Source organism: Aythya ferina, assembly GCF_964211825.1.
Source record: "Aythya ferina genome assembly, chromosome: 10".
Lineage (NCBI taxonomy): Eukaryota > Metazoa > Chordata > Aves > Anseriformes > Anatidae > Aythya > Aythya ferina.
Genome location: NC_140306.1, coordinates 29,641 through 55,196, shown reverse-complemented (window position 1 = coordinate 55,196; position 25,556 = coordinate 29,641). Strand labels below are relative to the sequence as shown.

Below are 25,556 nucleotides of genomic sequence, written 5' to 3'. Positions count from 1 at the left end.
TGCTGTGGGAAACGGTGTCAAAAGCCTTGCTGACATCTGTGATTCACACAGGTTAATCACATTCTTTTCTTATTCTTCTTCTGAGGATCCCTTCACTTCTTCAGGTCAAACTCCCTGCTGTGTTTATAGACAGGTTTAAGAGAACATTTGTAATTGTTCCATTGCCCACTGTTTTAATGTAGGGTTTGCTATATGTCATTCCTAAATACAACAGAGTTCTTAAAATAGCTTATGCTGCTACAATATTCCTAGCATTTTCTGTTTACCCAGCCATTGCTTTCTCCTTCCAAAGGAACCCTGTAATGAAATACTTAAGACTCTTATCACAGTGGTGGAAATTGTTGATCTCAGTCTAAATGCCTTCCATTGACTACTGGGGTCATTTTTAAGCCTATCACTTTGTTCAATCCACACCCCTTAGCATATGTGTGACATACAGTCTGGGTCAAACAGCATGATGGAAATAGCTCTTGAAGCTGAGTCCAAGGCAACATGTTCTGGTGTTGCTACAGGAACATGGCTCTTCTACAAGACACTCTAGAAAATAATTCTTAAACTGACAGCCCCTTTCCCCTCCCCATGTGACCCAACCTCTGTGCTTCATCTCTGTGTGTTTCCTCAGAAAACCTTCTCACCAGGACGGGGGCTTTGCTGCAACCTCTGCTGTCATTTGTCCTGCAGTTGTTTGTCCTGGCTTGCCTGATCGTCAACGTTAAAGTGGTGGTAGGTGGTGAGATACATTCTTAATACTATCTCAGCGAAGTCCTCAAAAGGCTCGGTGTGCCCACAATGGACCTAAACACTAGCACCTAGCTTTTTGCCTTGCCTGCCATTTTGATCTCTAATCTGCATCAGACTTTTTGTTTTTGCTTTTCTCTGGATCTAGCATAAAAATCACTCTTCCTTGCCAGGCCCTTGTCTTTGGCCACAGGGAGACTTAGGTGTGGTGAAAGACTCGTCTTGGGGCTCCTTCAGGATCATGGCAATCAGAGGTCACAGGCTAGTAACGAACAGGGAAACCAACAGGGGAAAATGCCCAGTCTAAAGCAGAAGCCAGAAGAAAGGAGCTGTCTGAGGACTCATGCTTGCACAAACAGTAAAGTGCAGGTGTGACCTAGTTCTGGCAAAACAATCTCAGTTTGGATTTGCTCTCTAGTCAAATTTGAACAGTTAAGCTCAGGATTTATCTGGTTTTTAGCAGGGAAAAACAACAACGACAACATCAACAATAACAAAACAGGCTTGGATCCAGCTCAATGGTAACATGCAAAATGTGGGGTTCTACAACTTGGACTTTGAGCATTTGTCTAGTCAGTGAAGGTTCAGAGGTAGGAGACGTAGGGAAGGTCATTATTTTATTTGATATAAGTGGTTTGTTCTTAACTGGAATCCTTAATTCATTTTTTTTTTCTCTGTGTGCACCTCAAATGCCATCATATAACCTTGAGAGCCCAATACAGAACAGTCATGTGTCAACTTCTGATAAATTGGAAGGGATTTAATTAAATGAGCATATATATAAGACAAATGAATGAGGGATGTCTCAGGAGCTCTTGCAAATTAGCTTAGCAGGAGGAAAAAAAGTATGAACTCCATCTGTAACATAAGTGAAGGGCATCACTTTTTATAATACAGCCATATAGAATCATAAAGGTTAAGAATACTTGGAGCATTTGCTGCCTGGGAGTTCTCTAGGTTGTTATTGCACGCCAGTACAGTGAAGAGAGAAGGAAATAAAGTGCTCATTTAACCAGAAAGAGTGGATTTTCCCTGTCAGTCTTACACAGAAGACTCAAAACTACCAGGTGATTTCTGATGACAAATGCTCTATTTCACAGGGTCTATGGTACACCTAGTGGAATAAAGGCAAAATCTGGAACCCCACCTCCTGTTCTACTTTTTTATACCTGCCTCATTCCAAAAAGGCTTTTTAGTAGTAAAACTTCTTGTAACACAATAGAGATGAAAGCCCCTCTTTGCTTTTTAAAATACAGTTGATAATGTCAAAAGTACCTCAACATATACTATTGGCTATGATTCAAATTGTTTACAGAACAGGGGTTTCAGCAGGCCCTAGAAATTTTTCCACACTCATGTGAATCTGGTCCCCAGGAGAGCAGGGATTCAAAGAAGCCCAGCTGTTGAAACAATTCCAGGAAAAGTGTGTACAAAGCTGATTTTTAAAATTATTTTTACTTTAAAAAATGAGCCTTAAAAAGAAACATTACAGGAAAAAATCTGCTGCAAACTGGATATCTTGCAATTCTCTGACAAGGAGACTAGGAGAAAGCAAGTGAGAAAGAAAATGAAACACTATGCTTTCATTTTCATACAGATGAATTGAAAGGCAATAAGTTAAATCTAGTCAATGCAAATGGAAATCATACATCTGGACATGGGTAGGAGATTTGATCATCTGGGTTGTTTCAGGTCTTTATTTAAACTAAGTTTCCCTAAGGAGGGGAAAACCAGAAATCAAACCAACAAACCCCAGAGGGTTCTTTTTTGTGTGTGCATATGTGTTTTTTTTCTAAATCCAAATTCAGCTCCTAGTAGGCCAGTCCAAAACAGTTGTTTTAACAGAATTAGCCCATTTCCAAATCCATGGTACTATTTTTGGCATGTAGACCAACATGTCTTTGCCAGTTCTTCCCAAGTGACAGTGCTTCTGAACTCTTTCATGTTTTACAGCCACTCCGTGTTGCCCTGAGGATTTTGCTCCAAGTGATACATCATTTCACTGGGGAGCTGAACAACGTCTTTGCCCTTTGTCATTCCTGAGTCAGGCTTTGACAGGGCAGCTAATGTTCCCTTGGCACCCAAAAGATTTGCGTGCAAAGACAACAAAAGGAGGCAGGAGCAGTAGGGTAGAAACACAGTCCTCTGTCTGTCCTTTGTAAAGATACCAGCACTTTCTGAGGCAAGAGCTGTGAACAGATGGAATTTATCCCATTCACTCTTAATTATGGTGAACTGGAAGCCTGTATTTCTGACAGATAATCTTCAGTGAGGGCTGTGGGGGACATTGGAAGATTCCCATACCGTTACTGTTCTACTACTAGCATGGGAGAAAGAGTACAGTTAGATATATTGCATCCTTCATTTCAGGACCCTGCACTGACTGTTTTCCCTATCAAATTGGCCCTTCCATGGGCATCTTTCGGTTATTGCTTCACACAGCCTTCAGTAGCAGCACTGAAGGTGTTAGATGGTGTTCTCATGTTAGAACTCTGGCTGCCCAGATCAGGTGTTTCACATTAAGAGCCTGGGTCCTGGAGACAGCTGGGACATGCAGGGTTTGACAGGATGGTTCCCAGGACCCCCTTAGTCTGTCCAAAGTGAAGCCTGCAGTGCCTTTGGCCCTTGCGAGGCTACAAAAACAAAGAAACTCAAAGGTCTCCCTGGGTCAATTCCAGATCTTTTCTTGGACCTGCATACAAGCACAGGCCCCTGCCTTGGCATATTAAACAAATGGCTTAGCCTAGAATGAAATTGCTGCTGCTCCAACCTCATTTTAGAGTCTGTAGATAGAGCCCAGTGACTGCAGGAGGGCTAATCCTCCCACAGCTAGAATTAAACCTGGCAGAAAAGGCTATGTGTACCCTTCTGGCCTGTTTCTTGTCAGGCTAAATAGCCACATGCTCTAGTTCATCAGCCAGCTTGGAAATAACAGCCAGTATTCAGATGTAGCTGTTCTAAGACAGCTCCCTAGGAGCTTGTAGAAGCCAGGTCTTCTGCGTGCTGTGATCCTTGATGACAATCAGCTTGGGAAAACAAGTCTGATCAAACAAACAGTCCTGTGCTGATGTTTTCTGTCAGGCATGTGTAGAGATTTGGTTTGTATTAGTCCTAAGAGCTAGAGGGATACCTCCAGATAGACTCTAAAGCACATGCTTGCTCTATAAGTGCTGCCTTCTGCTGTGACAGCTAAAAAGTGTGGTTACCCCAGCACAACAGAAAAATAAAAAGGCATGAAATGCAGTAAGGGAAATAAAAATGAAATTTCCTAATATCTTCAGTAAAAGCCTATAAAAATGTCAATAAAATTGTTTTTAGCAGCCTTAAATTTCCTTCCAAGTGCTTGGTGATTATATTCATTTCCCATTTGGACATAAGGCACAAGTTTCTTGTCAATCCTCCACTAGCATCACAACTAAATGCTGAGAAATGTGATGGGCTTAGATAACACACTAGTGTATATTCTATAAATGCTCATGGTTTGCTAGATAACTAGCAGAACTTGAAGGGAAAATATTTTTCATTTAACTGGAATTGTCACAATTTTAAGGGCTTTTCCCTTTCCAAAACAGTGTGAAACAAGCAGCCAAAAAAAATCATGCAAATCAGAGGAAAAAAAAAAAAAAGATTAGATTGCTTGTGACCATTTCATTTGTTTCAAGTCAACAAAGAGCTCAAACCACAATCTGTTCCAATAGCGTGTTTGTCATTGTTTTATTCAGTGTAGCTTTAAAATTCTCAAGACTGCATCCAGATCCTTCTCACGAGTGAGAAGTTTTTCATTACATTCATGTCAAGCCTTTCCTATTGGCTACATTGCCTCTACTATCCATCTTAGAACAGCAGTTCCTTGGCTCTGCCACATGCTACAGGGGTGAATTGTTGCTAGTGCAGCTCTTTTACCTTGTTGATGAGGCTAGGATCACCCTGGCTGCTTTCCTCCTCTTCCGAACTCTTTTGTTCCTCATCTGATGTGATGACCTCCACAGGTATCACTGAGACCGGGCACACCTTGTAAGGCTCAGTGTAGGCACTGTAGAGAAAGAACAGACCAGCTCATTGGCAGTATTTCCAGACACCTGCTGTTGCTCAGACACACCAAATCCACACATTGCACAGTTCTAAACACTCAGGGGACCAGGTGTCCCTGCAGACCCTCTAGGCTTGGAATCAAGATTCCTCAAGCTTTGTGTTTTGTTGCCAAGTTGAACAGCAACCATTTAGACAAGTAGAAGAATCTGAATGGAGCAGTAGGAAACAAGTGAACTCGTTCAAGCTTCCCTATAGGATCAGTTTTCTGGCTCAGTTTGGAACAAAAAGTTTGACTGGGTGCATACATAGTTGCAACTAGAACTTGTTTGTTCTTCCTGAGACAATCCCTCAAAATGGATGTAATAAAATCATACTAACATTTCAGTGCTTAGTAGAAATGGAAATTAAACATTGTAAGTTTTCTGTGAAAACATTAAAAGGATAAGAAAAGTGTAATTATAATACCATTGGAATTACAGCACAAGGTAACTCAGATCCCATCATCCTTGAGTTGTTTCAAGGGAATCCAGAAAATCCAGAAAAAGCAATGAAATTGAAAGTGCTGAATCTGTTAATGTAATACAGTCCAAGGATTTCCCAGCATTATTTTTCTTTCAGGAAAATGTAACAGCACACACACACACACACATATATTTAGATTTAAATTGCCAGTTGTTTCAAATCCTTCACAAAACATGACTAAAGGGAGGTTCCCCAGGTAGTGGCTGGCCTTTGTGTTTGAAAGGTGTCTTTTATTGCTGATCTCAATATGCCTAGTGACAAATTCCAGACAGTGGATTTGGTTAAACCTCTGTCTCCCGGACTGCAGCCTTCCAAATATGGTTACCATGCAGATGCTCACAGGTTGTGTTGAAGTTATCCTCTTGCCTGGTCTTTTAAATGAAATAGGTGAATGTATCAGTGTCATACGATGCCTCCTATCATTTAATCATTCTAAAATCTCTGAACTTTATCTAATTATCCATTAGCATTATTCAATTTACTAACCATTTTAGTACCAGTTTTTACTACCAGCCAGTTTTGGGGCAGTTGTTGGTGCTGCAACACAAGACTCAATTTTACAGCACTGGTAATAGGACTGCCAAGTATAACAGTGATAACATCGACCTATTCCCCACCTGACTTTACTCTGTTTTTATATTCGTGGATCAGATTCGTGGTTTTGGCCCTAGCATCACTGTGGGAGCTTATATGCAGCTTATTCACCACAGTGGCCTCAAGTATTACACAAATTTCAAGGAGTCGGTTGCAGTGTTCAGCAAATAGGGCAAGCCTGCTGTCTTTAGACAAAACCTGACATTTGTGTGTATTACAGTAGAATTCTGGGTAGTTTTAGGGAAGGGTCAGGCTGGGTGTTAGTAAAAGGTTTTTCACCGAGAAGGTGGTTGGGCACTGAACATGCTCCCCAGGGATGTGGTCATGGCACTGAGCCTGCTGGAGTTCAAGGAGTGTTTGGACAACAATCTCAGACATAGGATCTGATTTTCGGGTAGTCGCACATGGAGCTAGTAGTTGGACTTGACAATCCTTGTGGGTCCCTTCCAACTCAGGATATTCTATGACGGCTTGTCCAACCAAACTGGTCTGAACACCAGCATGCCTTATTTAGTGTTTATGATTTCTTTAGTCTTCATTGCCTCTGAAATCTTATTATCGTGCTTTTGTAGCTCTGTTTCTTTCTTCATTTCTTTATTTTTCTTTGGTCTTCCAGGGGGGATCCCAGCTGCGAGCAAATCCAAAGCCTCAAAGCCAATGCTAGAGTGACAGGCAGCTGGGCCAATTTGGGGTAATATAACTGGGAGGGCAATGAAGAAGGAGACTCCTGAGGCTGCTGACCAGACTCACATTTCCCTTCAGAAAGGAAACTCCATTTCTGCATTCACTTCCAAGCTGCAAAGAGTGGTCTGTGTCTGCCATGCAGGTGTGGCCTGCTCACCTTTCCTTCATGTGCAGAGGCAAGTAGCTCCCACAAGCTGCCCCATGCATTTTCCACAGTGGGATGAAGGACTGAGCAGCTGCACTGTTCCTCACCATTGTCTTCTCTTGTTTATTATTAGTGTCTGCAGTTTTTCAGTGTGGGCGGCATCACAGCACTTCCGAAACCCTGCCTAGCTACAACAACAAAGGGGCCTCTGTGGATCAGCTCCACCCCTGACTTCCACACTTTTGTTGATGCTAATTGCTTTATTATTGGACCCAAAGAAGAGGCTTGCCATGCTCCCAGATCCTGACATGCATATGACTCTAAAGACAGCCTGCCTCATTGCTCAGTAATGATAAAATAAAACCTCCTGATGGAGAGTTGTTTATACTAAAAGTAGTGCTGGGGTGAAACTGGGGACATGTGAGTTGTTCCAGGTATGTTTAGATAAAATTGTTTTGTTTTGTTTTTTAAGGGGCATTTCTCTATTGGATCTCCTACTCTCAGCTGGTACTCATATCTGGGTCTATCCTCAAGCTCAGTTCAGCATTTGGAATACTTCTGATTTTCATCCTGTAAACTTTTCCCTCACTAATAAATGGATATTATTATTACATCAGAGGTCAGACACGGAGAGAGAGAGAAAGAGGCAGTACCACTGATTCATTGGGTTTTACTTCAGGCCAGCTCAAGCTCTTTCTTCTGTTCTGCTTTCATCTTACAATTCATCTAAACTCCATCTCAATTGCTCTTTTGACCTGTTTGCTTTGTCCTTATCCTTAGACAACCTTAGACTACCTTCCATGCCTTGATGCTAGTGGAATTTTTCTGATGAAAGAAGGTGTTGTATCTGTCTGCCAAGGGAAATCCCCATGCAACTTGAAATCTCTCATATTGCTCACTCCAAGAGTTGAGGAAAACAAGATGTCAGTAGAGCAAGGAAATGGTGAGCAATACTGGCCTGGCAGTTTGAAATTGCATATATTGAGTTGTCGCACACTGGAACAGGCTCCCCAGGGAAGCAGTCACTGCAACAAGCCTCTTGTAGTTTAAGAAGCGTTTGGACCGTGCACTTAGTCACATGGTCTGAATTTTTGGGTAGACCTGTGTGGTGCCAGGAGTTGGACTTGATGATCCTTATGGGTCCCTTTGAACTCGGGTTATTCTATGATTCTGTATTTCTTAGTGAATAAATGCATGGTCTGTCCCTGCATGAAGGCGAGAACACCTGCTCCTCAGGGCACATTTTCACATACAGAAGTCTGGTTCAGGGTGTCAGCTGTGGTAAGTGATGACAGATCTAATAACTGCCTGAGTCTTTTGTGTAGTATCAGTGCACAGGTAACTGAAAGGCCTCATTTATTCCCTGGCATGAACAAACAGCATGTTACTCCTGCTTTGCAGTTCCTTCTCCCACCTCAGATGAACACACAGCTTTTGCATGCTGCTGTGTTTACTCCTTCGTCCTCAAGCAGTAGGCACATTCCACACAGGGGCCCTAGAACCCATAATGGCAGCCACAGGTGATTAAAGAACTGATCTGTGCTTCAGCTCCTAGAGAAACCATTCTGGGCACAGCATGTTTGATGCTGAGATTCTCCATGCTTGTGTGTGCATCTGCCAGGTCTTATTCCACTGACAGGAATGTGACCATGGAAGAAAACATATGTGACAGAAGAGTCAAGACCTACCCCTAGGGCCTCTTTAAAAGTTGCTTTGCCTCATTAGCTGTGGCAAGGGTAGACAAAATTAACTTCATCTTGTATCAGGATAAAGAACTAAGGAAAATTGCCTATAAAAGGTGATATTTTTTTCTGGATGCTTCCTACAGCCTTGTAGGCCTCTTTGGTGCATGAAACTTTGAATCAAAGAAAATACTGTACGCTGGAATGCAATGTACTGTAAGGCAAAGTACTATTCAGGATCTTTTAAAATCCCGTGTCTTTCACATATGGCTGTCTAGATGTGTTTTCTTAGCAATTCACCAGTAATACATGCAAACTGTTTGCACTACTAAACATAACTACTAAGCATAACCAGTCCTGGATCTAAGTCCTTGTTATAATTACATATTAATTCTTTGTTGATCTAACATTTCAGGTATTTAGATGCACTCCTCTCCCATTGTGGGTACAGAAGCAGAAGAAATGTGATTGAAGGGACAACCTATTATTCATGTTGCTTTCCAAGGCTGTGAAAATCAGAAACTTTACACTAAGATAAATGATCTCCCTGAGTCCACAGGTAGTACAAGGACAAATTGCTCAGACCTGGTGGTTAGAACTGTCTCTGTTGGATCCTACTGTTCATCTGGTCCCACCTGTAAAAGATGGATACACTGCACTGTCTTCTTTCTTCTATATTCTTGGTATATTTTTTGACTTTAAAATGTCTGCTGATGAAAAAATAGACTAAAAGCATTCAGGAAAAACATTCATGTTAGCTAAAAAATCAAAATGAAAGAATTGGGTTCTTAGTGCTTTTGAACCAAAAAACAGGTTTTGGAATGCAAATGTTTCTGGCTACAATTCTGCAGTACCTTAATTCAAAAGATTTTCTGCTTATTAATGGAAAATATTCAATAAGTTCCAATGAAGCTGCCAAATTTTTAACATTTTTTTACACTATTCTTATGTCTAAAATTGTCAGATTGCTGGGATAATAAGATATTTGGAACTTAAAAAGATTACTTAGAAATAATATTTATGGCAGAAATAGATGGTTGTGCAAACACACTTCCCAAGTACAGAGGAGGGGGAGTACAAAATAGCACGATGCTTTTGTTTTGCTTACCTTACAGATGGGTTTTAGTAATTTGGTAATTTCCCTCATAACAAATTCTTCAAAGAGGATGAGCTAGCAGCAGCAAAAGACCATGCCGTGTCATGGCTCCCAGCTCAGAGCTAGCTCAGCACAAGTGAAAGCAAGAGCAAGGCAGATACAGGAACAGCTCAGGAGGCTTATTAACAGTTTAGCCAGTCTCTCTCCTTACTCTCTCAGCTTTTCTGCAATTTGTAATGGTTTGTCCCAGCAGACGCGGAATTAAGTTTCTTTCTCCCTCAGAAGATAAATGACTACATTATGTTAGTGTAAGAACACATTATAATTTGGGAAGAATGCCTCATTATATTAGTCTGGTAATCATTATGAATGGCGCTATTAACGACTTATACAGCAGTAAAATTTGCAGTATTGCCTAACTGTTGCATGAGCTTCACTTACAGGAGGCCTGAAGTGCAGTGGCACTGGCTAGTGCTTAAAGACACTTCCCAAAATGCTACAGATCTCCTTTGCCCTTGGGATGTGCAAAAGCGTGTTTGTGCCTCCCTTCCCATCTTACCCGCCTCCAGACACTCCAGCAGCACTCGTGTTTTCACTTCTGAGTTCTGTATTGTCATAGAGCTCCTGGGCAGTACACCTTTCCTGACACCTACCATGTTTTTTATCCCAGTTAATTCACATAATTTCATCCATTTTATAAATCTACATGCTTGTGTTCTCCTGGTAGTCCTTGCTCCTGAAGACTGAACTGATCACCACGTGAAGATGCCCATGGCATATCACTTCAGATTCTAGAACATGAGAGATGATTGCTCCTGCCATTCCAGTAAAAATACAGACAAAACTACGTCATGCCTGTGTGGCAGGAGCCTGGGGGAAAGCCTCAGTGAGCAAACATTTGACTGCAGGTCCCTGAAAACTAGCACTTACATAGTTCCTGTGTCCCATCCACCGTTTAATTACACCATGCATCTAAACTTGCTTTTAAGGTTGGAAGACTTAAGCTCACACATAACCTGTCTGCCTCCAGGTGAGCATGGATTTTTTACAGGCATTTGATTTTGGTTTTATTGTTTCCACATAGAAGATATATTTTTTGTTTTTCTTCTGTCTCCTGTTATTTCCCTGACATTGTCTTCCCTCCTTCTTTGAAGAGTGAGCAGCAAGGGTTGTGACTCTGCTCGGAAAGCATGGAGACAGAGTTGACCATGAGATGTTTGTCAGCTGGAGTTGGGCAGACTGCATGAGATATCTCCAGTATAACATATTCATGATCAAGTGTCTTCTGCAAAAGTCAGTGTCATTAACAGGAAGTCTGGTTAAGGCTAAGAATTCATTGCCAGTTGCAAAACATAAAGTGAGGCTGAGCTTCAGAGGAAATGCACTTTGGCTTCTAGGGGAGAAGAGGTTCAGCGGGTCCTGATAAGAAAACCTAAGCAGTTCCTTGTCTTTCACAATTAAATAGGTCTAGGAATGATGGAAAAAAATAACAGACAGGAAGGACTGTGGAAAACTACCTCTGAATCTGGGATTAGGTTATTGCAGCCTTGGATACAGACCAGATTGTATACTGATTCCCACCTAGACTGGGCAAGCACAACTGGAAGAGTTGCAGAGGAGTTAAGTGTGAACAGGTACAGCTGCAGTAGAGACCAGAGAGAGACCACAGTTATGTACCTCATTGGCAAGTGTTAGTGCTCTGAATTGCAAACTCAGCTCTCAGATATGCTTTACGATACTTGTCAAGTACACATCCCTTCCAACAAGTGGCTCTTCAGGCATTTGCAAGGCATCTGGTTAGGCTGTCCTGGCTGGCAACGTCCTTTCAAATGCCTGTGCAGTATGATCATTTCTGTTGGAACATATTTACAAGGTATTTCTGCACTGTAACTGAGCCAACTCTGACAGCATTAAGTACGCTACAAATCTGTTGGCCAGGCTAAATCAATTTTGCATCTCCCCAGAGAAGTGAGATTTTTTGTGTAGGATTCAAATCCCACTTATTTATTTTCTTTTCTGTTGCAAACTGTAAATTGGATGTTGAAACTTTATTACTTAAGGGGCCAAACCCACTGATTTGTTTCCTGCACATTTCTCATAGTTTCAGAAGTGCCCGCAAGTAAGTAAAGATCAAAGCAGTATTTAGTCCAAAATGTCACCACAAGAAAAAGAAAAACATTAGAAGAGGCTGGAAACCACATCCTTGGTTCCATTCCTACAGTAAAACAACTTCTATTATAAACTGGTTCTGCCGGTAATTATCAACACATCTCTGACCATATCCACTGTTTCCCTACAGCAAGAGTAGGAAGTAAGTGAACTCTCTGGTTTTCTGGGGGTAAATGCTGACTTCTGCTCTGCCCTCTGCAGGGGATTTTTATTTATTTATATTTTTTCCCTAGGATGTTTCATCCATTTGGTAGGGTTCTGGATTTAAGGGTCACCAATTCTTTACTAAGGAAAGGCAGCTGTATTGCATTCAGTTAGGCCTAGATCTACCAAAGCTCTGAAACAAATGTGAATTATAAGTATTTTTTCTGGGTGTATCAGTGACTGGCTGTGTTGGCAATTATTTGCCCAGAGACAGCAAAGCAGCTGACTTGAAGCATCCTTGATGGAACTACCTAGGAAGATACAGTCATTCTCTCTCCCTGAGATAAGTCCATTACAAGTAAAACCTTCCTGAAGCCAGCTGAATGGTGATGAGCTTAACATATCACCTCAAAATCAGATATGCACAGTTTACAGATGACTTGTAAATTGCTGTAACCTTCACAACCGCAGCCTGTGCACTCTCCTACTCCTCAGTCACAGGTCTTATAGCTCATAACTGAACAGAATGTTCAACAGCAAGACCAGAATCTCACCTGGACACAGTTGGGTTATGCAAAGCCCATATACATAAAATCTCCTCCATTCAGTGGCAAAAAATAAAAAACAGGCCTTTTATTATTGGACCAAAGGGACTGAATTCAACTTTTTTCTACATATAGTATCCCTGGCTTTATTTCAAGTCATGTGCCCAAGAGTTACTAGTTCAAACTCTCTCTCAGACAGTGGCATCCTTACTGCAAAAAAATTAAAGCAATAATAAACTAAATGCATTGATGGTAATTGGGAGAGTCAATGGGGTGCTGAACGACACTGTTTTATTAAAATTGGTAGTTTATTTCCTTGGTTTTGCCCTATTTATAGATGATTATTATTTATTTTTTTTGAATACCCTCTGCAAAAGGAAGGCTCATTACCGAAGGAAATTAAAATCAAAATGCATTTAAAGCCAATAAAAGGAAATGCCTATTAGCACAGGATGTGTTGAACCAATCAATTCCCTGTTATAGCACACCAAGACAAATATCGCAGCTGAAGTCTGAAAAGGGCAGGAAAAAAATGTTGTCTACTAGTACCATACATACCCTAACAAGGCAAGGTAGCACAGGGATAATCACATTTCATACTCTACAGCATAAGCTGTTTGGTTGCCAAACTCAGAAAGGAGTTCCTCCTCATGGTGTAAGCTTCACCATTTAAATTTTGCTTTCTTGCATTGGCATGGAAGAGGGGAAGTGGATTGCTGGTCAAGTGTGTCAGGCTTTCACCTTGCTCTGAAAAACTGCAGGGACCAAACCCTCCCACCTTCAGCAACTGCTCCCAGAGGCACTCCGACTGGTACAGCTCTGGTTCAATAAGGGAGGGCAGGCTACAGAGGAGCACACAGGAGTTTGGGCTCCATCTCAGGGAACATCCTGGTACACCTTGGGGCAGTACAAGTGAAGGAGGGATAAGAGAAGGCCTGACAGTGAGGGTTCACTAATCATGGCCTAGGTATGCTGGGGTGGACAAGGATGGATGGTGCACATCAGGCTGCCTGCACGAAGCTGCATGACCAGTCTCAGGTACCCTGGGGTGCCCAAGTGTCTACCAGCATTGTTACCCTCCCTGATCCCAGGGATTTAAACCACTAGGAAAAACAAAGCAACAGTAAAAGCTGGACATGCATGAAAACAAAACACCGCGTCCTTGGGCCTCAGACAAGTGGCACACCCCCTCCCTGCTCCCAGCCTCACCAGAGAGGCAGTAAGCTGCAGCAATCTCAGCTTGTGCTCAGCTTGGTCCTCTGGCCCTTGTCCTGCATTTCCTGTAAACAGGGAACACTTCCTCCCCAGAGATGACCTGGCAATGAACTGGAGAGGGCTGACGCTCAGCTGCACCGCACCCAGCGCCCCACCATGCCAGAAGGTACAATGGGGCGGCTGATAATACATAATAGGTTATTAAAGGCAGCTCTGCCTTTTATAGATTCATCTGAGCACATTATTTATATTGTGTGTCTACCACCACAGTGCTTTTACTTTTATTAAATCATTAGTTTCACAGAAACACAAAACTTTTCTGTCCTACAGCTCCAGCAGAAATCTTCCTTAAGGTATCAGTGCAGATCTTCTTATTCTTTTTTTTTTTCTTCTTCTTTTTTTTTTTTCTTTTCTTTTTTTCCTTGCTAAATCCCAGCCCTGTTGTCCCCCAGCACCCATGTTGTTCCCCATCTCTGGTCACCTTTTGCTAGGCTGAATCCTTGCAATGCTTGGAAACCTGAATTGAGAGGGGTGGAGTGAAGCCCTGAGTGCTTGGCAGCAACAATGGTCTCTATTTTTGCTGTGAAATCTTCCTTCTCGGACAGTGCAGGCCATACATCTGCATCATTCCTCTCTGCACATCTATCAAATGACAGAAGATTACAAGGAAAACGTTCGCTAATTATCAGGACAGGTTTCAAGGGATCTGCTGAGCACCCTCTAAGTCACAGTACAGATGGCCTCTGACAGTGAAACTGCTCAGCACTTTCCTGTATTCAATAACTTACCTTATTGACACTGACATTGTATATACTGGTGTAAAATTTAGCAGCAATTCACCCTGACTTGGGGCTGGGGGGGGGGGGGGGGGTGAAGGCACGGGCAGCATGTTCATGAATTGGAGGCGGTGTTCTTGAGTTACATACCCCTAATTGCTGGCAGGCTGGCAGCTGGTATGATTTCTGCACAACGCCACACATTGGAGATAAACACCAACAATTTAGGCAGTGCTTTTTGCCCAAAGACTTGCAATTTATTAAAAAGTGCAGATAGACACTTCAGAAAAAGTTCTACATAAGTCATTTTGTGGTAGTTTTACAAATGGTGCTGGGCAGAACAAAGGCATGCCATGCTGTTAGCATACACTGGACTTTCCTGGAGATGCTTGGTGTTTGTTGACTATTAAGTCTGACATAAAGTTCTGCTGTCTTACAAGCATAATAGAGTTTTAAAATTTTAAATAGGTAAGAATCTGGGTCCAGATCTGATCTGTTTGGTGGCTGCACAAGGAGGCTGTTGACTACACTGAGTTACATACAACTAGAGTATCTTTACACGTCCTGTTTGTTCCTTGGTGCCTAGGTTTGTACAATACAGCAGCTGCTCTGTACTTTTATGCATGCGGTCATGAAACTCAGAATACTGCTTGGAATACACTTCTGATTCTGGAATCTAGTTACAAAGATGTGATTAGATTTCAATTAGGCAAACACAGAACTGAAGTTGAATCAAACATTCACTGCAGACAGATTTTTTAATGATCTGCTTATTAACCGAAATCTGAATTCTTGGAACCCAGTTCTAAGAGCCAGCAGAACTGGCAGAAGACAGAGGGCTTGGTTTTGTGGTGGAAAACATTCTTGGATTTTTTTTTTTAACTGTTTGGAGCTGTGTCAGGAAAGGACTTAAAATTAGTGTTCCTAAAACTTCTTAGGTAACAGAGAAAATGATACTTCCAAAGAAGGTCAAGGCAGTTTTCAGTTTTCCTTTCCTCCCTTTTAAAAAAGCAGATTTTATTCTTAAATGAGGAATAGTAGCTGCTATTAGTGACACACCACTAGTTCTTCATGTCTGAATCTGCTACCAGATGCAGACAATACATGAATCTCTTGAAAGTACTGCCTTGCTTATAAGTGAAATTACAAACACCTCATAAGCTAATGAGGCCAAATAAGAGAATTATCTCTAAGCATTGTTACAGCATTGTTGATTTCAATTTCATTCATGCATGAAGTAGAACAGTTGGTTAGGTATAGGAGGGAATAAGAACGGACTACAGAATTTCTGAAGTATTATTAGAAACAGCAGGATACGTGTGATTTGTAATTGCCACTTCCAAAGTAGAGATGACACTTGTCATGTGCAATTTCAAGGTGTTGCTTTCAATGCAGTAGCAACATCACTCTTTCAGAACTGGCAGTATAAGATTACCCATGTGTGCAGTGTGGGTGCCTTCAGTAGCAGCTGGCAAGGGACTTTCACAGTGTTATACATATTTCTATGCTGTGATCAAAGAGTTAACCTTGCAGTAACTCAGCATAAACCCTTCATTTGAAATGTACCTCAGGCTGCGAATGGCACTGAGGTTCGGGTGGAGTTAATGGAGAGGTAGCGGATGCTGACAAGGTGTCAAAATGCACCCCAGGCTACTGACTATGTAGAAGAAAAAACAACCAACCAGTAGCTCGCATGTAGGACTGCAGGCACGTGTGTGGGAATGACTTCTGCTTTCAGTAAGTCAAAATTAGAATTTGGTTGGACCCTGTCAGAATTTTTGAGGCTCAATTAATGATATTAAGATTCCAAATCATTTTAGTGGATCTCCAAAGTAATTTTTATGGTAAAAAAAAAAGCCATCATGACATGAATTTATAGGACAAATTTCAAGTGCTAATTTTGAACCCAATACTTTTGATTTGGGTGGGGCCCCAAAGTGATATTTAATATTTTAAAGACAAAATATTGGAAACCTATTGACCAATATTGTTTTCAAATTCAAACCCTGAGATCAGCATTCTACGTTTGCCTCAAAACAGCTAAGCCCATAAAAGTTCCTAGACCAACATGAAAAAGTAAAAAAATACAACCTACTTTGATCATCGAATCAGAGAATCTCCTGAGTTGGAAGGAACCCACAAGGATCACCAAGTCCAACTCCTGGCTCTGCACAGGATCAGACCATATGTCTGAGAACATTGTCCAAATGTTCCTTGAATTCCAGCAGGCTCAGTGCCATGGCCACATCCTTGGGGAGCCCACTCAGTGCCCGACCATCCACTGGGTGAAGAACCTTTTTCTAACCCCAAGCCTGACCCTCCCCTGTCCCAGCTCCATGCTGTTCCCTCAGGTCCTGTCACTGTCCCCAGAGAGCAGAGCTCAGTGCCTGCCCCTCTGCTCCCTTCATGAGGGAGCTGCAGTCTGCCATGAGGCCTCCTCTCAGCCTCCTCTTTTCCAGGCTGAACAACCAACCAAGGGACCTCAGCCACTTCTCATACATCTTCCCCTCTAGACCCTTCACCAGCTTTGTAGGCCTCTTTGGATACCTTCAGCAGTTTTATGTCCTTGATATATTGATCTGGATGCTTGTTTGATTTCAGATTTTAATGGAAAGTTGAAGAATTTTGCACAGCACTCAAATTGCAGGTAGATTATAAATATGCCACAGATAAACAACACCTTGTTGCATGAAATCAGATGTTTAGCACTCCTGTATCTTTATTGTTCATCTCCAAACTGAAATACTGTCATAAAATGATCCCAAAGGGTGAAACTTTAATGCATAGATCACAGAATCTCAAAATGGGACTAAAACTTTCATCTGCTGCATGTATTAAAGCAATGAATAAGTCTAAATGCCTAAACAGACACAGAATTTGTGGCAGACTTCCTGACCTAGGAGTAAGAGGTTTGAAAGATGAAAACATATGATGTATAAACTGTAAACGAACAAGAACAGATGAGGAATGAGCTTTGCTAGGAAACAGTGCTCCATGCAATAAGGACATTACAGGAAAGAGAAGCAAGCCTCTGAAGCATTTTAAATACAGTCTAATAATTCCTCAAGGGAGCTTCAGTGTTCCTCTCTCCCCCTATCCCGTTCAAATAACCCTGTGCTCACACCTGCCATGCAGCCTATTTATCACCGATTCTTGCCATCATTCTTCAAGTGGCACTTTCATTGACACTGCTGATTTAGCAGAGAGATCAACAAACAGACCAGCATGGAACATACAGCACAGCCTTCTGCTCTGAGGGTGAGAGAAGCAGACAGTAATATAAACAGCATCAGAACTGTCAGCCCAGGCACCTTGTGCAATGATGCGGCCAGGAACCATGGTCCAGTTATAACAACTTGAAGCAGGAGCTGGCACCCATCAGGGAATTTTCTGTGGCTTAACCTTGATTCTATCTCTGTAATAAGATGTTCTGCGTGAAGACAGTTACAATTTGCTCCACATTTATTGTTTCACTTTCCAGGGAGCAAAACCATTTCTCTCTGTATGTGTCTATTGCAGAGATCTGACAGCATATGTATAATACATGGAGAGTCTGGCTGTGCTTTCATTACCATTTGACCAATAAAGCTAGTGAGCACAGCCTGCATCCTGAACCTAAAACTAGCTCAGCACCAGAAAACCAAATAGGTTTTGCTGGTTTAGTAATTTGGATTGGGTCAGACAAGCCCCTAGACCAATGAGGAAGAGGAGGGCATGGCCAAGGTCAGGGAGGAGGATGAGGACAGGCAGTTTTGAAATAGATCAGCTTGTTTTAGTATCACATTCTAGACTTTAACGTGGTCTGCAAAAGGCCATGGGGTGATGGGGTGTACACACACGTGCGTCCTGGATGCACATTATGTACTATCCTGCTTATCTTTGCAGTGTATTTCAGAAGGTACCACAGGCAGGAAGATCAATGTATCATACAGTGGATCAAAAAGGAGACCAGTGCAGGGATAGACAGTATGTGTATGAAGCATGGAAAATGCAGTGAAATGGCTTACTTCTACAGACCTGAAAATATCCAGGTATGCCCTGCCACTAGCTTGTGTTGTGATTTTCTGCATCTTTCCTTTGTCTGCTTCTTCAAACCCTGGCTGTTGGTTCTTTCCCTCGTCTAGCAATTAATGTATGTTATCAGAATAAGAGATGTGATACCCTGAGTGCTTCAGACACTACCAGGTGGTTCGCTACATGGCTAGCACGCCATGAGTCATGTTGAGCTGATAAACTCAACAACCTCCTTGGAGATAGGTGCTAATTTACAAATGACAATCAGCATTTTTAAGTTGGAGATGCCCTGAGAATTTCCGGGAAATCTTTCCAACTTCCTATCATGGCCCTACTCTTGTAAGTCCCTGGCCCATCACATATTTTATTTGTTATATGTAGAAGGGTAAACTCTGATTATTGCAGACTTTACCAGAAGCCAACTGTTCTTCTTTGCTGGAACTTCTGAAGCTTAGAAATTTATTTTTGCACCTCAGAAAACTGAAGATAAAATATTTCACATGTTTTAGAAATGAAGCGGAACTGTACCTGGTTTTGGTCACCTTGAGATCAAAAACCTGTTGGTTGTGAGAAACTCAGATTCCCATTCCTCACTGGGATCACTTGGACTGATCCAAGGTGATATGGGATGAAAACCAGACATACATACAGACTGGGTTTTCTAAACCTTAGATTACAATATATAGGAGTAAACTTAAAACTTCCTTAAATTTTTGTCAGAACAGATATGTTGTTCACACAGCACACTTTTGTGAATTTTCTCTTTGTGGAATATGTGCCAGCTTGTTCTATTTTCAGGTGCTAGCCTGAACTATCAGGGCAGTCAAATGATAAATAGCTGTTCAGATCTTCAGAGGCAGAAGTCAACAGAGAATACCAATGTACTGAAAATGAGCATTTGGCATGGTATTGTTTTCTCATCCAGATTCCACTTATGTAGTTACTTTTCCGACTACGACACATTTACCAGTGTTTTTCTGAGGATGATTTCTGGACCCAGTTAGCAAAAGATTATAGATTTCATGAAAATAAACAGTGTGGTGACATGACACATCTTAGATCAGACATATCTTAGATCAGTGGTATCTTCCTGATTATTCTGTCTTTGTTTATTTTTGGCAGTGTAATGTAGTCACTAAAAGTTGGAACCAGAATCTTTATGTTCTATTTTCATTTTATTGCCAGTTTTTTACCCCATACTTTCCATGAAGAATTCCCACAGCACCTTCAGTGTAATGAACATCACAATGCCCAAGAGGAGTCCAAAATGGAAGGGGAATTGTCATTTCTCTGTGCTAGAAGGGTCAGCTGCTTTATCAGCATCATGCAGCCAGGTCTGGGAAACAAACCAGGGGGAAAACGCAGTGAAGTTGGGATCACAAGAAAACCTGTCAAAATGACAGTAGTAATATTCCCTATTTAAACAAACAAACAAAAACTGAACAAAGTATTTTTGACTGGAGTGAGGCTTAACCAAACTCCTCTCTTATTGCTGTAAGCATTATTCCAGCTGTTTGTGTTGCCAGAGTCATGAAGGAATTTGTATAGATTATACACCTGCCCTCGTTATTGACCAAAATGTCCTTCACTCTTGAGGGCTGTTGTAGATCGCCAGCCCTGGCCTAAGCCTCCCCCACAGAGACTGTCTGAAGCAGTGGTAGTTAGTGCTAAATGTGCCCTAGCCTCATGCTAAGATCCCCAACATCATTTTGCTACTATGAGAGAGTTGGAGAGGTTTCTATAGCAGATCCCTCAAAACATGAGCTCAAAACTGAGCTCTCTGTTGCTTGTCCAGCATACGCTTGTCCTGTCATTTGATTATGGGGTGAGAACACTGAACAATGCAATTGTCTTTCCTGTATCATTGTAACAGGGCTTCTTAGTGCTGGTGCTGCAAGGTTCAGTGATCTCAGGCAGTCTGAGGAGACTCTATGGGATGCTGCTCTGCCCCTCACACAGGCCACTCCTGGACAGAGCAGCACCCAGTCTCTTGGGTTTTAACGTTCCTGAGCTCCTGCAAACTGGGTGCATCTCCTTAGCATAAAGGCAGGAATGTTTTGTGGCTTTTCCTGTCAGTCTTCAGAGAGATCAGAGAACATATAGAAGGAACTGACACTACTACAAAATTCTTATCTTCATAGTTGTCCTTCCAGCTGGGATTCCCTTTGGACTAGACAGTGCATACTGGACTTGAGATTCACCTACTCTGCAGCCTTACCAGGAAAACACACAGTGCTCCTGGAATTCTACACTAACCAAGACCTTGTATCTGGCATTTCTTTCCTGATATTTGGGGGAAACACTGAGTGAACTGATTTGTTTGTTTGTTTCAGAGATTCATCCAGTCATTAGAGCAGAATATTTTCAGAAGGAAAGAAACAGAGATTAACTACTAACATGTAGGGCAGACTCAAAGTGCTCAGTGGCTCTGCTCTGTCTCCTAAGACATCAGTATCAGCCCCCAGGTTAGAATTAGAGCTGGCTACAATTTTGCTTGGATGAGGCTTTTTCAGACCTAGCATTATTAATAAATTGTAGACTTCTGACATTTAGTTGGGATTATTCTATTAATTAATCCTGGTTCCCAAATAGTTTTGGAAAATCAAAACCATCTTAATTTTGCAATTCAAAAATAAGCTTTAGTTCAGAATTTACTTCGATCTCTGTATATATGTATTTTTACTTAGCAAGTGAAACAATCAGAAAAAAATGTTGGGAACCTAATAGAATTCCTTTATTTTATACAAAATGTTTTTTCTTGGTCTTTTCAGTTAGCCACATATATTCTTCTATTTCTCTTGGGGATACTGAAGCAATGATTTTTCTTAGAACTTCAATTGAATGGCAAGATCAGTTGCTTGTCCAGCACAGTTTAAAATACTTCTTTGTCATCTCTGCAGACTTTTCAACATACGTATGTCACTCTCACTGTGGCTCTTTACCCTGAGTGTATTCACTATGATGTGTTTTTACATCACTGCCATTGTCTGAATTTTTTAAGCCTGAAAATATGAAGGCAGAAAGTTTAAAGGTAAGATTTTTAGATGCTCACTTCTGGCTCTCGTATTCCTTTTCTATTTAAGGACCAGAAGATGTGACTTCAAGGATATATTGTACTGCATGCGGTCTATTACTTCTGAAGACATTTATGCTAAGGAGGAAAGCTTTTTATGCTCTTTTAGCCAGATCTAAATGGCTAAACTGGTTAGCCGGATCTGGTTTAGCCAGATCTAAATGGCTAGACTGGTACCCAAAACATAACAGGATTTACAAGCCTCACTGAAAAACTTTGATCAGAGACATCAGAGTAGGTCCACATGCGTAGAGACCCTAGCAGGAAGATGCAATGTGATATTATCAGAGTTTTGGACCCCAATTTACTAACTACTCAAGACACAAAGACAAACTGCCAACAGACTGAATAGCTATTTAATTTGAGATAGTTGAATATGGCTGGCTGGAGACTGCTGAACACAGATCCAAGAATCTGTCACTTGCTTCTGTACATTAGTACCTTGCTGTACTTCCTTTGCAAAAAAGGACAAGTTTAAGGACATGCCTGTGCTACTGATAAGCCAAAGATAAAATTGTTGTAGCATGAGTCTGACAAAACAACAAAAGGTGTTCAAGGATGATAGGTCTCAGTTTGCTTGCTCTAGGCCTTCGAAGGATAGCATCTAATTAATTCAGTAAACTACTCAAGCAAAAGGGTCCTTTTATAAGCTCTTTAATAGGTGTCTTGGCAAAACAGACAATGCCTCTTAAATGTGTTCTCCCATTCATTAGCTATAATTGGTCCATTAAGATGAAATTAATTGTTGTATGTCACTGAACAGCCAGTCTTAAGGTAGCTTTTATGTTAAGCCCCCTTGGGTCTGAAAAAGCAGAATTCTTGCAGGATAATAGAAAATGCACTGTACATCGTAAATAACTTTGTTAAATGGCACAGTAAACCATAAACTATTAGATTAGATTTGTAACAACAACAGAGTACTATTCCATTTTTAATGCTATGGAGCCTGTATCATTGACCAGTGGATTCTGGAAAGGCTGCAGAATTGTAATGTGCAATCTCTCATTCAATAAATCTCAGGAAGGCTCAGAGTGGGGGCAGGAGAGGAGAAAGGCATAAGCAAAACACAAATTGACAGTAAAGGATCTGACTATTTCAGACAACGTTACATTTTGGCTGTCTCCATTCTCATCACCCTGTCTGCACTGTACACGCTTTTTCTGTGTGGTGCTAGGAATCCTTAAAACACACCAATATGACTTTGTATGACCTGTAAACATAATCCAAGGCAAATATGCTGTGCCACAGCAGGCTCACTCCCTTTCCCATGGAACCCCACTGGAAATAGATTATTGGTCTACATAACAAAAACAGAGAGCACAAAGAGGACTACCTGAGTTTATAATCCCTCAGAACATGAAGAAGACCGCATGCGTATAAATTCTTCCTTCTCTGCACTGTGATCTGATGAGAAAAGTTGCCAACAGACTGAAATCCAGCTGCTAACAAAACCATCTACTGAGGCTTGGGATCATTTCCTAAGATATATATATAGCACTGTGATTTCTCCTAACAAAGCTGGGGCTGTACCCAGCATGCTGAGGCTGTGCTGGGACACATCTGCTGTGTGTGCAGAATGGTGATGTGCAATGCAAAGCTGTGCTGGGGGAGCATGCTGCTTTCCTGGCTACCTGTACTATCCCCCCACAACTGCATCCCCAACATGAACCCAGACAAACAGCTCCACGGATGTGAGAAAACAGAAGAGAGATCACGCTGCCACCATCAGCTTGACATCTAAAGCTGGACATGTGTTAAAACCTCTCCTTCGTTAGCAATAAAAACATTACCAACACTGTACAGAGACACTTTTCAAAGTTGCTTGCTTGAAATGATCTACCTTCAAAAAGCATTTAAGAGCCATCTCTGTCCTTGCTGTCTTTGAAAGACAATTCTCCACCCCTCTATTGCCCAACAATACAAGGTAAAGCATGCCTTGTGCCCAGATCTGAGCACCAAGGGGTTATCTCCTGCAGACTGCTCCCTGTCCCTGAGCAGCTGGAAATCCTGTATTAACTGCTATCAACTTCTAATTCCCTGTGGCAATTCAGACAATTCTAAGGTAAACAGAAATAAAGACATGACTCATGTCAGAGCTGGCTGTGGCTATTGTCAAGAATTTCAATAGGTTGTACACAGCCTGAAGTCAGGGTATAGTGCTGGGAGCCCCTGTTCTGCAATCAACTTTAAGGTTTATGCTGTGAAGTGCAACAATGGATGAAAGCTACTGAGATTTTATTTTCAATCATATTCACCAGATTACAAGTGAAAATGTCTCTCTCCCTTGTCTCTAGACCCAGTTCTTGATCCATATTTCCTCTGTTATATCAGAAGCTATTATCCCATTTTTATGGGACTTCGTCCCATCTCCGAACTTGAACGCTTCAGGGATATTTGCAGTGCCTTTGGAGCCTTCCAGGGTCTTTGCCCATATGCTGGTTGTTCAGTGAAAAGAATAAAACCGATGTGCAGCTACAGGTCCTGTCTTTGTAACTCTTCTAAGATCCTTTACAGAAACCCTTTCAACTCTAATTCTCTTAGAATGAATTTAAGTGAGATAGTTTAAGTTAATTTAATTTGAGGTAGCAGTAAAACAGACCACTATTTCAGATGCAGTTATGGTTTCCTTTCTAATGGAAGAAGGGAGGAGAGTTGCTTTATGAACCACAAGTACAGCTACGTTTTCATGCATGACAGACTGAGCAAACCACAACCTTCCAAAATACTGATCTCCAGAACTTTTCAGCAAAAAGGAAAGCATAAAAAGACTATGATCTATTGCAGGCATTTGAAGGCAGATGCTTACAGGCTTCAGTCATATCATGTTTGGAGATTAACTCTGCAGTGCGGGTATCACTTGACCCATTTTAGAAGTTAAACAAAATTTTTTCAAACATCTTCACCAATTAAATGAAAAAGAGAATAAAGGGGGGAGGATAAATTGATGAAGAAAATTATTTATTCAACACATTTAGAAGAAATTAAAAGGTAGCACCCTCAACATCCCCTGCTTTAATCAATGCAGTTTCATGAGGCATAATTTGGCTCACTCAGCTGGACTTAACCAAAGAACAATCCTGAGCATTTGCTTCTGCCCTTGTATGCATCAGACTTTTAAGATGTGCCTCCCAGCTCTAAGCAATAAGAGAGCCTTGTAGGTTAACAGTCACCCTTACTGAGCTTGAGTTCAGCAAGTACTTACTTCATTTTTAAACATGTTAGAGAGTGGAGATGAATTACACATCAACTTTTGATAAAGAGCTGATTCTTTCAATAATTATTCCTCAAATCATATCAAATACCTTTATTAACCTCAGGAGTGCTTGTCCCTGAAGCATCCCTTCATCTTCTTGCCCATCTGTCTCTCACTAAAGTATCTGAGTATCTCTGACATGATACCACTTTGACAAACATAGCAGTATCACTGTCATTCTTTCTATTTGGAAACTTACTGGTCTTTTATGTAGATCAGAGCACTGTGAATTTCTCTGAGGTTAATATAAATAGCATTAATTCACTATTATGAAAAGATTCCTGTATATGAAAGATTACATAAAATATTCCTGACAAAATATTCCTGTATATTTCTCATGCTGTTTTAAGTATGAAAGCATTGATTGTCCTTCTTTGGTCTTTGTTATTTTGGGGTGTGGACCTTTTATACTGAAGCTTCTACTACATAATTATCTACACACTTGCACCTTATCCTTCATATGCTGTACTTAGATACCACACTGGGCCTCTCTAAAAGTGGGTGATTTTATTTTGTATAAACCATGCTTCTCATTTGAAGGCCCAGAGAGAGAAAGAGATATAACATCTTGATTTTATTGGTTAAAAATATGCACTATGTTGGGAAAAACTCATTCTAATGGTTTTAATTTCACCTTAATCTTAAAAACATATGTAACTTTGAATAGTATGTTATTCTGATCATTTTAAGGAACAGAAATCATGTTCTACAATAGTTCTAACAATAGCTAAGCTTTTGTTAGTGTGCTTTTGTATGTCTGTTTCAGAAGGGTCATGCAGACTGTCCCTGGAAGCAGTTTTGGAGCAAATCAGTGACTGATGACCTGAAGGGAGCAGAGAGAATATAACAACTTAAGTGGTGTAACTTGATAGAA

At 41.2% G+C, this 25,556-nt stretch overlaps 1 protein-coding gene across 1 annotated transcript in view; it reads right to left on the bottom strand.

The window, feature by feature from the left end:
- FGD5 (FYVE, RhoGEF and PH domain containing 5) overlaps window positions 1-25,556 on the bottom strand; it is a 101,043-nt gene that overhangs the window by 60,342 nt on the left and 15,145 nt on the right. The window contains exon 3 of the mRNA XM_084530930.1: window positions 4,642-4,771. Coding sequence (XP_084387056.1) covers window positions 4,642-4,771 — 130 coding nt within the window. The remainder of the gene's footprint in view (window positions 1-4,641; window positions 4,772-25,556) is intronic.